The sequence below is a fragment of the Phycodurus eques genome, chromosome 15 (genome assembly GCF_024500275.1).
Source record: "Phycodurus eques isolate BA_2022a chromosome 15, UOR_Pequ_1.1, whole genome shotgun sequence".
Taxonomy (NCBI): Eukaryota; Metazoa; Chordata; class Actinopteri; order Syngnathiformes; family Syngnathidae; genus Phycodurus; species Phycodurus eques.
In genome coordinates this window covers 18,557,510-18,569,452 of record NC_084539.1, presented here as the reverse complement: position 1 = coordinate 18,569,452, position 11,943 = coordinate 18,557,510, and the positions used below count along the sequence as shown (strand labels likewise).

The 11,943-nt window shown below is 42.4% G+C and overlaps 1 protein-coding gene across 2 annotated transcripts in view; it reads right to left on the bottom strand.

Annotated features, from left to right (window-relative positions):
• Positions 1–935: 935 nt before the first annotated feature.
• The window catches only part of ric1 (RIC1 homolog, RAB6A GEF complex partner 1), a 37,919-nt gene continuing 26,911 nt past the window's right edge, over positions 936–11,943 (bottom strand). For both annotated transcript variants that reach the window (XM_061699119.1, XM_061699120.1), the window contains exons 13-27: positions 10,933–10,971; positions 10,722–10,832; positions 9,276–9,365; positions 9,020–9,180; positions 7,978–8,116; positions 7,782–7,898; positions 6,578–6,985; positions 5,914–6,225; positions 5,187–5,345; positions 4,857–4,993; positions 3,921–4,201; positions 3,477–3,689; positions 2,234–2,411; positions 1,976–2,164; positions 936–1,576 (exon numbers count right to left, since the gene is read on the bottom strand). In XM_061699119.1, the coding sequence (XP_061555103.1) occupies positions 1,270–1,576; positions 1,976–2,164; positions 2,234–2,411; positions 3,477–3,689; positions 3,921–4,201; positions 4,857–4,993; positions 5,187–5,345; positions 5,914–6,225; positions 6,578–6,985; positions 7,782–7,898; positions 7,978–8,116; positions 9,020–9,180; positions 9,276–9,365; positions 10,722–10,832; positions 10,933–10,971 (2,841 nt within the window). In that variant the 3' untranslated portion in view covers positions 936–1,269. The remainder of the gene's footprint in view (positions 1,577–1,975; positions 2,165–2,233; positions 2,412–3,476; positions 3,690–3,920; positions 4,202–4,856; positions 4,994–5,186; positions 5,346–5,913; positions 6,226–6,577; positions 6,986–7,781; positions 7,899–7,977; positions 8,117–9,019; positions 9,181–9,275; positions 9,366–10,721; positions 10,833–10,932; positions 10,972–11,943) is intronic.

Genomic DNA, 11,943 nt, shown 5'->3' with positions numbered 1-11,943 from the left:
TGTACTGATAGTTTAGGGATTGAGTACCTTAACAAGACATACGATCACTGTATTAGGTACACCCACACTATCGGTTTATTATTAGTTTTAGTTATGCAGTTTATTACTGCAGCAAGTGAGAACTGTTTCCAATATTCTGGATATTCACAAATCAATTTTCTATCACGCTTGACCTTTACGGGGGTCACTGGTGAGCTGGAGCCGAACCCTGCTGACTTTTGGCGAAAGAAGCGGGGTACACCAGGGACTGGTTGCCAGTGGGTCGCAGGGCACATACTGTATCGACAAAAAATCCACACAAATGCATTCACACCTGTGGACAATTTTAGAGTCCTCAATTCAATTAACATGCCAACTCAATGCAAGAAAGGCCTAAATTCAGATTCAAACCCAGAGCATCAACCGTCCAGCTTTATTTTGGTAACGAGTTTGTCAAAATGTTAGAAACAGCTCTCTGCATTGGATGATGCGGGTGTCCCTAATATTGTGTCCGGTCCTAGTGTCAAAAGGAAGGCAGAAGGCCTCTGGGAATAAAAAAACAAAACAAGTCTTTGGTTCATCAAGTCAGCGTTTTTTTCTTCTTCTTCAAGTAAAGCATCACCATGACTGCGTCGCGATTAAAGATAATAATCGTCCACTTTGCGGGGTGGCATTTGGTCAAAAAGTAAATCGTGACGCAAAACACAAAGCCGAGTAACATTTGGATACATTGCACAGTATAATACTGATGTTCTTATACCACCTGGATGAACTTGAAAAAAAAATGTCCAAAATAAAAAACAAGGATTCCGAAATGATGATACTATCATAATTACAATAAATAATCCGCATAATGTTGACCGATACCATAAAATTAACTCCATGCACAATACAATGTGGTAAAAACAATAATAATAAAGAGTCTCCAGCAGTCCGGCCAGATGCATTGTGGGAAATGATGATGAGCGGATCTTTTTTTTTTTTTTTTTTCTTCCTGTAGAAATCTTGTTTTCTTTTTTTTTTAATATATAGATATGTAAGAATCCATAGATCGTGATTTGGTTGCGTAGAAAAATAACATCCTTGGAAAAATAATATGTTAAAAACCGTTATGAGGTATGAAAGTATGAAACGTCACTTTTTGTTGGTTGTGCGTGTTCCCCACCCTCCGACGGCACTTTTTATAGTCTTGGGGGGCAAAAAAAGAAAAAAGAAACCGTCGGAAAGGAATTCACCTCCAATGCAAAGGGGGTTTGATAATACTGAGTGTAGCAAGAAGCTCAAATGGGATCAGGACAAGGTGCAGTCGTAGGCGCCCTCCTCCTCTCCGCGCTCCTCCGCCTGATCGGGGGCCCGGTCCTCGGCGACCGGTTTGGGCTCGATCGAGGGTAGCGTCAGTAGTCCCAAGGGGGCGGCGGCCGCGCCGTCCTCGGGCCGGGCCGAGGCCACGCCCCCCGGGCCCTCGCCGGCGCCGAGTTTGGCGCTCTGGCCGGCGGACGGCTGGAAGGCCTCGGGCTGCACCTGCGCGGCCGCCGCAGACGCCATCAGCTGCTGCAGGTGAGGCTGGATCAGGCCAAGGAACGCTTTGTAGCCCAGGCTGTGGGGGAAATGCAGAAGCACGTCGGCAGAATTATACACACAATTTGGGGATACATGTTTTCGATGTTTGTTTTTGGGCGGTCCAAGAAAGACAAACAAAAATGTTTAGTTTTTTTTTTTTATTAAAACACACTACAATGTACATGGTGTACAGTGCTACTGTGCATTACTGTATGTTTAAGAGTATGGTAGAGGTGAATAGAAGATTCGGGAAGAATAAGAATTTGCGGAGGTTCATACAGTTTCAAAATATTCATAAATAATTCCCAAAAATATTTGGCTGCTAATTAACGGATTTCACCTAAAGACCAAAGGGACATTTTTGCAAAAAATGTGTTTTACCATAAGGGGCAAAATTAATATCTACTCATCAAATGTTTGTTAAATAAGTACTCACCAGTCAGTGGAGGTCCAGGCGTCCACAGCCAATAATCCACTCCGTACGCTCTGCACGGTTTCTACGGGAACTTCGGGATTGGCCAAAAATCCGATCGTCTGCTTGATAACGTTGGCGTCACGCAGGATCAACCCGATGATGACGCACCACTCCAGGCAACCCGCCTCCATGAAGACGTGCAGTAGGTACCTGAAAAGATGCCGTTCAGCACCATCCTTCAACGGGGGGCAGGGGGGCGTTTTGCGCACTCCCGCTTACCTGAGCTGCACCTGCGACTTGTGCGGCCCTTTGTTGGCCAGCTCCATGGAGATGTGCTCCAACTCGGCCTGGCTCAGGCTCAGCGTGGACGAGTTCTCGTCGACCATGGTCCAATCGCCGTCCACCACCGAGCTGCTCTCAGTCAGGTCCGTGGCAGAGCCCATGCTGTACTCCTCCACTAAAAAAGGGGGGAAATGAAAACATTAACAGGTTCAAACTGCGAGTAATATGACTTTTTTTTGGTTGTTTTAGTTGTACAGTGGCTAAATTCCTTTTATACGTGACCGTTAAGAATGTTAAATTGTTACTTAAAACATTTACAGGTTCCACATTTTGCTTTCATTAACATCCCGTTTGAAAATACAGGAATACAAATTGTAAAATAATAATAAAAATGTAAATATTATATACAGTTGAGTTTACATAAACTACATCAGACATTTTGTTTGACATCAGACATGAAATCAGACTAAATCTTTAGTTTTAGGTCAATTAGGATTACCAAAATTATTTCTATTTGTTAAATGCCAGAATAATGAGTGTTTTTTTGTGTAAACTGGTTTCAGTTGGCGTATATAACACAACCAATGATGCCTGGTTGAGAAATTCAAAGTCAACAGATTCAAATGAAAATATACATTGAAAAACAAAGATTTTTTTTGTTGTTGAATATTTTACACACACAAAAATGTGTCCCAAAAAATATCTAAAATGTTTTTTCAAAAACAATGTGTGTTGATAAAACACAATCACAACATTGTGAGATTTTTTTTTCCTGCTAGGGATGGGCATTTGACAAAATTCCCTTAATTCACAATTGAAAAAAAAATACTGTCCAAAATCTCAATTTTGTTTTAAAAACAAAGACTTGTTTAGTCATTTGCTTCTTTTTATATAAAGTAATGAATGAAAAACCATCACAAAATAAGGAAGATAAATGTTTTTTTTTTTTTTAATGAATAACACAGTATCGCCATTATTTTCTGTTTTAGCTGAAAATCACAAATATTTTTTCTGTTTCCCTTCCAAAAATGTTTATCTAGTTTTTTTTTTTTAATAAAAGGGTTAATGTAATTTTTTAAAACTAAATTCCCTTAATTCCTGATTAGGATAATCATATTTGCTGTCCAACAAAACACAATTTAAAACCTCCAATTTAAAATATACAATTCCTGATTTGTTTTGAAAGGCCGAATTTCTCCGTGCTCAACTCGCGACATTTGCGTTAGGAGCAGATCTAAACCTTTGTTGGTGAGCAGCGACAGGAAGGCGTCATGCGTCTGCGGCGAGTGTTGGTTGGATGCGATGGCGGCGGCGGCGTCCATGTCTTTGCTGCTTTGGCTGAGGCCGTCCATCCAGGCTTGGTTTGCGGGAGCCACGGGAGGGGGCGCCGTGTCCATTTCGCTGTTCAGCACGCTGTCGGCCGACTGGGACTTGAGGAGCCGCGCGCTCAGCACTGCAAAACAAAAACGGAAAGATGTCAACAAATGTGTAGCAATCGTTCTTTCTATTTTCAATTGTCAAACAAAAATTGAAATATCAAAACGTGATATTAAAATCTCAGATTATCACTCACATGGAAAATTGAAAAATGATCAAAAAAATACAAATACAATAACGCTTCAAACAAGATAATGAAAGCCGATACATGAATTGATGTCAACAAATCCACGGATGTAAATCTCACCAGGGCGACAGCGTCCGTTCTTCAGCGGCGAGCTGAGGTTTGCCACGGGAACGACCGGGAACGGCCACAGGAAGTCCTTGTGGAGTCTCTTAAGTGCCGAGACGTAGTCGTCCACGCGGGCCACGCGGTTCCGCTCTCGGCACAGCCAACCGATGAGCTCGAAACCCAGCTGAGCAGAGAAGCAGCCCAGGTCGCGGAGGCGCACCTGCTCTAGGAGGTGGCGGGCGTGGCGCCACAGCATAATGTCGATGTACATGTTCTCGGCGCACTCGCCGTCCCGCCTGACAGGAAACGAGGCAGAGAAGGACATTTGAGCACTCTCTCTCCCTTGCGATCAATTCGCCAAAGGCCCAATTAGCAGGTTTCTCTAAAAGATGGTGTACTGAGTGATTTTTCCTCCGTGATCTGTTTGGAATGCTGAAAATCGGGCCAAATTTGAGCAGTCCCTTCTTGCGAACAAAATCAGCAAAGGCCTGGTTCTCCGATGTCGCTAAAAGATTATCCTGTGGTGTGTATTAAGAGTGATTTTTCATCCTCGATCTGCTCAGAAAACAGTCAGGGCCGACAATCGTAAATGTTAAACCTGTTCAACATTTATGATCGGAACGGAGTTGGGGTGAGCCACGCAACGGCGCAATTGTGACGTGAAATGGAAGGATAACCAATTAGGAAGCGACGTGACGCTGGTGTTGTTTCTCGACACAAACAGAGGAGCAACTGGCTGTATTGAGTATTTGTGGAATAGGTCTCTCTGGTTTTTGGGAGGGATCGCTATGTGTGTGGTGTGCTGTGTTGGTCATCACGAGCACACTACACACTGTTAGAGGATTAAGCACACAGTGATTCTCACAATTCAAAAATTGGAAAAGATGTTAAAAATTGTTGCGTGTGTACATTTCCTTACAGTTGTCAGATTGTTGTGCGGAGCATTCCTACCCTTTACTCGAGGGGCCGGCAGGCATGCTGAAGGTCTTCTGTAAGCCGAACTTGCCCGTGCTCACCGAATCCGCAGACTGGGACAAACTGATACTGCGATTTCGGAAGAACTCGAAGCCGCCGGTTGAGCTGGGCTCCTGTACAAACACAAAATGCGGTGGTACGGTTCGATTTGGTAGCGCGCACAGTCGTGGCACTTTTTGGTACCCTTCTCTTAGGGTTATGCATAGACCTGATTCATCGACTATGGGTAAATGAACAATTAATTGATTCCGTGATATGTAGCTCAACTTCCCATAGCTCTGATGTCATCACGGGTGGCGGGCTTACCTGTGTGGTGGGCGTTGGCGGCGGCGTCTCTGTCTCCCCCGAGCCGATGGCTTTCAGAAAGCGGATCATATGACGGCAGAGGTCCCACTTGCCCTGCTCCAGCGCCGTATTGAAAAGCAGGGTGGCGTGTTGCCTGCTGACGGCCGGAACCTCCATGTTCTTCAAAGGCAGAACACCAGTGAGTAGGGCTGGGCAATTCATCCATTCTATCTCAACTCGACTCTATTTATAGCGCACTTTAAAAAACAACTGTAGGTGAAACAAACAACACCAAAAAAACATTTCTTAAATAAAAATACACTTTAAAAACAAAACCAGGAGACATCAAAACACTCCTGCAGAGCCTTTTCTGTGTCTTTAGACTTAACTATTAACATAAGTATAAACATTTATAGGGACACACCAATTACTCACCTTCCATGAACATGTGATTACTGTATATGTTGGAAAAATCTATGTATTTCTATTATTTCTGAGAAACCTAATGCTGAGCGAAATGTTTTCAAAGTTTTTTTCAAAGCAAATTCCAGAAGGGGAAAAAACAGCGCCACTTGTTTTGAATAATATCATTTTCCTTCATTCATTCATTCATCATTTTCAAACAAAGGAGAGAGAGAAAAGTCTTTTGTGAAAAAAAAATGGAACATTTTGTGTTAAGGCCATATCACCCAGCCCTAGAGGTGAGTTAAGGATATGCCGTACATATGTGGCACACTTCTATTCCTACCTGCAGTATGATCAAGTAGGAGGCGGCCGTGTCCAGATCTTGAGCCATGAGGCACTCTTCAAATAGATCCTTGGGATTCCCCACGGCGGCGAATAGGTAGTTCCACAGGGCGTATTCAGTCTTGCGTGCGCAGTGCACGATGGTCTGGAGGAAGAGCGGGAACTCTGTGATGAACTTGGCCACGGTGGGCAGCAACGGATCGGGGATGGGCTCCCGTGACGTGGCCTCCTCCTCCAGCACCACGTGCACCATCAGCTCCATGACGTGAGGGAAGTACGGCAGGGAGGCGCACGATTGAGCCAGCATCAATGCCTGCGGTGCGAGGGAAACAATCAGGACTGTGTGGACACCTGTTGGTTGGACTCATACTTTTAGTGGATTTACTCTTTGATTCGCCAAGGTGTGGAAGCACTTCAACACGCACACAAAAATTCATATGCCGGAATTCCGGCACTACGCCGGAGTACTTGAAGCCATGAACTTTGTTTTGGGGGCTGGAATGGATTAATGGCATTCCCAGTCATTGTAATGGGAAAACATGATTAGAGATACAAGTGTTTTGAGTTACAAGCGTAATCATGGAACAAATTCAATTTGTATGTCAAGGGCCAGGCACTAACGGTCTTGCCACAGAGCGCTTCTGTTAAGTGTTTTCTACACACACCTGTTCACCCAGGTTGCGAACCAGCAGCTGCCTGAGGATGTGGTGCAGGTAGATCTGGGAGGTCCTCTCCACGGTGCAGAAAGGAAACAGCGCCTCCAGGGGCTCGGAGGACCCCTGCAGCCCGTCGTACAGCACCGTCTCATTGGTGGCACCCAGCACGAGAGCGTCCTCGAACAGCACGGCCAGCGGGTAGATGTTGATGTGGAAGGGAAGCATGATACGCCGCGACAGGAAAGAGTGGGGCTTGCGGTGGTCCCGTGGGAACAGTGGCATCCACACCTTCATGCCCGCTTCGCCGCAAGAGAGCCACAGGGCCTCCAGCAGGTGGCGCTTCTTCCTGTCCGAACGACAGGTGGTCCACACGTTCTCGACACACTGGGCCAGCACCACTGGCGGGCAGAATGGAAGCTATGCAGGAGGGGGAAAAAAAGAATCAGCTATCAAAAATGAAACTGGAGATTAGAAATCAGATTAAACATTACAAATACATTTTCCACAATATATTGAGATGTACCTGTACATTAAATATATACTATTAACAATAACATTCCATCAATATTCAAAATTAAAAATCCCTATTGTATTTTCTATATTGTTTTGTTTGAACATCTCTCTTTTGTCCAACAATGTATTTGGATTTTTGATCGTAAATATTGAAGAGGATTCACTTTTACCATTGGCGGCCCAACTATTTTTCAAGTATATGGGGGGACGGGGGGACGACGACGACGACGACTCTGAACATACCCCCATGGAAAACAGGATAATCACTCTGAATAACCTTTAGACACACCTGATAATCACTTTGTCTGAAAGTGGGGAAAAATGCTCAAATTCAACGTTTATCAGTATGTGTGGATCCTGTTTTAATTTGGCTTGAAATTCTATACTTACTGCTGTTTTAGTGCTTGGTGTACTGGAGATGACCAACAACCGCATACCACACAAGTCTCCTCACCCAAAACGTTGACCACACATTTTTCTGGACTGTCAATACTGAAGAGGTCTAACATTTACGATCGTCGGCCCGGAATGTCGGCTCGCCGGTTTTGTGAGCACATCAGGGAGGAAAAATGACCTAACACCCCATCCCACAGGATAATCGCTCAGAACAACCTTTCAGAAACATCTGACTTCGATCAGAAGAGAGGGAAAACGCTCAAATTCAGCTCTATTCTCGGTACGGCTGAAACAAAGTTCTCACCAGCTTCTTGTTGTTGGTGGGCGTCTCCTTCTCTCGTACCTGCGGCCCTGAGCGGTCCCTTTGGAGCATGATCAGCTGGCCGGCCAGATTCAACATGATGCTCTCTGCCATGCAGGCCTGAGGTGGACCAAGGCAGCAAAAATATGAAGATAGGACTGTACTTCACTGTGTGTGCGGTGTGTGTTGAATGGGTCACCTGCTGCGGGGCTTTCAGCGTGATGCCCGTCTCCGTGCGTACCGAGGTGAGCGTGACGGACACCACCAGGGCGGGGTGAGGGATGTAGCGGGACATGGACACTTCCTGCAGCAGCTCCACACTGACAGACGGGTTTGGACTGAAACATAACATTACATATTAATTAACGTACCGGTGCCGCTCAATAAATTAAAATATGGTAGAAAAATGTGTTTATTCCAATAAGGTAAACCCCCGCTCGTCCAATTTAAAAAATGAAACTCATATGATATATTTTATAACATTTTCTGAACTGCTTCTCCTTGATACATTTTGATTAAACAAAAATACTCACAATTTCTATATTAAAAACAAATTTGACTGGTTATTGCGTACTATTCTAACTTCATGAGATGGAGAATTTGGGACTTTCTTTAGCTCTAATTTATAATCATCAAAATGACAAAATAAAATGAACTATTTCACTGTGTCGAGAATCTATATAATAAATGTCAACATTTGAATGATACCACCACCATATTCTGCTTTATTTAGAGGTACATCCATGTGCACTAAAGTATGGCGACACCTAGACATCTCGTGGGAGTGAAAATGGAACATGGCATCTTTTTTTAAAAAAATTTTATTTTACAAAACACAACATAAGCCAGTGATTCCCATTTACTCTGTAGTGAAAGATCCAATGTTACTTGATTGGTCCAAAAATGGTTTACTACAAATAATGCATCTTTCTTCATCTATTGATCTATGCCAGCGATTTATATTGACTGGCAGAACAATTTAATCCTCTTCAACTAGATGACAAACGGTACAATTAACTCGTGTATCCACCTGTTGCCATTCACATTACAGAATAACTGCTTTGTGCTCAACTAAACAGGCCCGGATTTGTGAGTAAATTGAGACAACAACATCAATATTTCAGCATACAGTATATACTTTTTCTGTTGTTGTTGTTCTGTGAGATTCCTCGACTGTAAAATACCATGCCTTCGCTCAACAAAGCTTGGGAAACCCTGGTATAAGTGATGAGGCCTCCTACCTGTCGGTCCTCCTCTCGATGCTGTAGAGGCAGATGGAGCAGTCGGTTCTGAACAGGATGACCATGTCCCGGAAAACGTTCAGCAGCAGTGTGTCAGAGTGCAGCTTGGTGACTGACGCAAAGGCGTTATCCAGGTTGGATGAGCGCTGATACAGCCTCAGCTAAGAGGCGACAATGGGACACACATGAAATACTTGAATAGCTCACAAATTGAAACTAGTAAAAGACATCAAGATTGGTAATGGTGAGGTCTCACCTGTTCTTGCTGGTCTATGAAATTGTAACAGGCCACCACCACAAAGTCGTTCCACCAAGCCAGACCGCCTGTTACAGTCATGTTCTGCTCCTACAGGGAACCAACAAAACACAAATTGTGACTACAGCCATTGATTGTACTTATTACCTTGCATTGGGAATCTACACATACTTGCCGCAACATTAGGCACACAACCAGGGCTTGACATGAACTTTTTTGCTCACCAATCACTGTGGCTACTAGTTACCCACAGTTACCAGCCACAAAAAAAATGCATGCATCATCAACGTCGGGCGGTCGGGGTGGTTACTTTCAACTGGGAACATTTTGTAGGTGATTGAGAGAACATTTTCCCAATTAAAATAAGGGCTGCCACAAATGATAATCTTGATAATCGACTAGTCACAGATTATTTTTGCGATGAGTCAACTAATCGGATCATATGTAAACTGCAGTTTATTGCAGCAGCAAGCAGCTGCTCTTATATAACCATCATTAGCTTCCAGCGTGAAGTGTTTAAGGTTTGTGCAAACTAAACATAAAGAGAATTAAAATAATTGTACATTTAACTTTTAATAAACTTTGCAGCTTGTTCCAGCATTCCTCACATTTTATGATGTTTATCTATGATAGTGCAAATTAAAATGAAGCTGATACTTTAGCCTTCAACATTTTTAGCTGTAAATGTTTAGTGCACTTTAAAATGGAACAAAAAAAAACTATGCACAATCATGTATAATCAGAACACCAGAACTGGGAATAACCTCACCTTCCTGCCCACATGAGAGAGCATCACAGTACTTTAATTGCGTTTTTGTTTTTTTAACTTCACTTGAGCCGTGGCATATCTGAAGCTTGCAGCAGAAAGCACACTGACCAAGCAATGAAAGAAAACTCGCAAATTCTGGCACTCGCAAGTCAAGGTACCACTGTGTATAGTATAGTATAGTACAACAGTGTATAGCTGCTCTACCTCATTATGAAGTTGGTGAATTACTGCTGCTTTCAAGGAAAATAAACTAGACAGATTTGCAGATGTAGCTCATAAATTAGAATATGGTGGAAAACTTGATTTATTTCAGTTGCTCCCATTAAAAAAAGTGAAACTCACATATTACATGGATTCCATTCACACTGAAATATTTCTTTTTTTGGGGGGATAAATTTGATGATTATGTCTTCCAGATAAGGAAAGCCCCCCAATTCAAATAAATTAGAATATTTTTATTGAATAAACAAATTGGGGAGGGCTTGACCTTAAAAATATTTTCCTGAGATTAATTAATCTGTATAATAGGTCTTTGTGTACCTCATGTTGAGCATTAGCATATTTTTTGATGAAAGCAAAAAACCTTATATTACTTGACAGTGTCTATGTTAGCTGAAATACAGTACAAAAGGTCCTAAAGTTATTTTATTTTATTTTTTTCCTACAGTCACACATACCTGAGTGATGTTTCCAAATAGTTTCCATTTCCTGGTGTACAAGGAGTAGTGTGCAAAGCCTCGCCTTCCTGCTACAGCCATGCACTGCCCTGCTGTGTCTATGGCTGCAAACTGCATACAAGATCACAGCGTAAATACAGGAAATTTCTTTCATATTGCAGTTTTTTTTTAAGAAATTGAATATGCATTGGCGGCATCTCCCAACACTTACCCGTATAGGCCAGTTGCTCTCTAAGTATGTGCTATGAATCTGGAGGAAAGAGTATAGAGCAGGGATGTCAAATTTCATCAGAGCCTGAAAGGAGTTTTATTTTTAATAGCAGGTGCGTGTGTCTGTCCCTCTGTAGACGTGTCAAACTATCTCATCATAAGTAAGCGCAAAATCTAGCAAAAATTAGTAAACAAACAAACATCTTTGTAGAGGTTCTTTGGAAAAAGAAAGAGAGCAGCCCAAAATGATAAGAGGAAAAAAAGGGCCCATAATTTCCATGAAAAAGAAAGTTTAAGAGTATTTAAGAGACAATATCAGCAGTTCCACTTGAAATAAGGGTTTATCACTACAGTGGTGCCTTGAGATACAAGTTTAATTCGTTCCATGACCATGGTTGTAACTCATCTGGTATCTCAATTTATTTTACCCCTTTGAAATGAATAGAAATGCCATTAATCCGTTGCACCCTTTTCCCCAAAAACAATTTTTTTAATGTTTGTTTTTAATACGGAAAAATAGCACTCTATAATATTGTACATTATAAAAACAAGAGTAATAAACCTAAATAGAATGTAAAGAATGAAACAGTTTGGGCATCATAATGTAATGCTGCGATCCATTTTGTTGTGCTGCTCCATGTGCTTGCCTCACCACCAGGAGACAGGATAACACTACATACAATCATGCAGACACAAACAAATAAGAGAAGACTTCTACTACTACTACTACTACTACTACTACTACTACTACTACTACTGTCACTCAGTAAGGTGCTGTAATATTAGCATTTTTTTTGTAAATAAGGAATATATGCCTGTGAGTATTGTTAATTTATCTGTCTACATCCATTGCTCCGCCGTTTGTGTTCAAATATCCGTTGCTTCTAAAACCGCAACTATTGATGCTAACCGTTAGCATGTCCGGTTGTTTTGCATTGTTTGTTAGGTAAGCGGACTTTCTTAAGGTAAAGGTGCCAAACTCCTGCTTATTGTGACGCGAGCTGAATTGAGT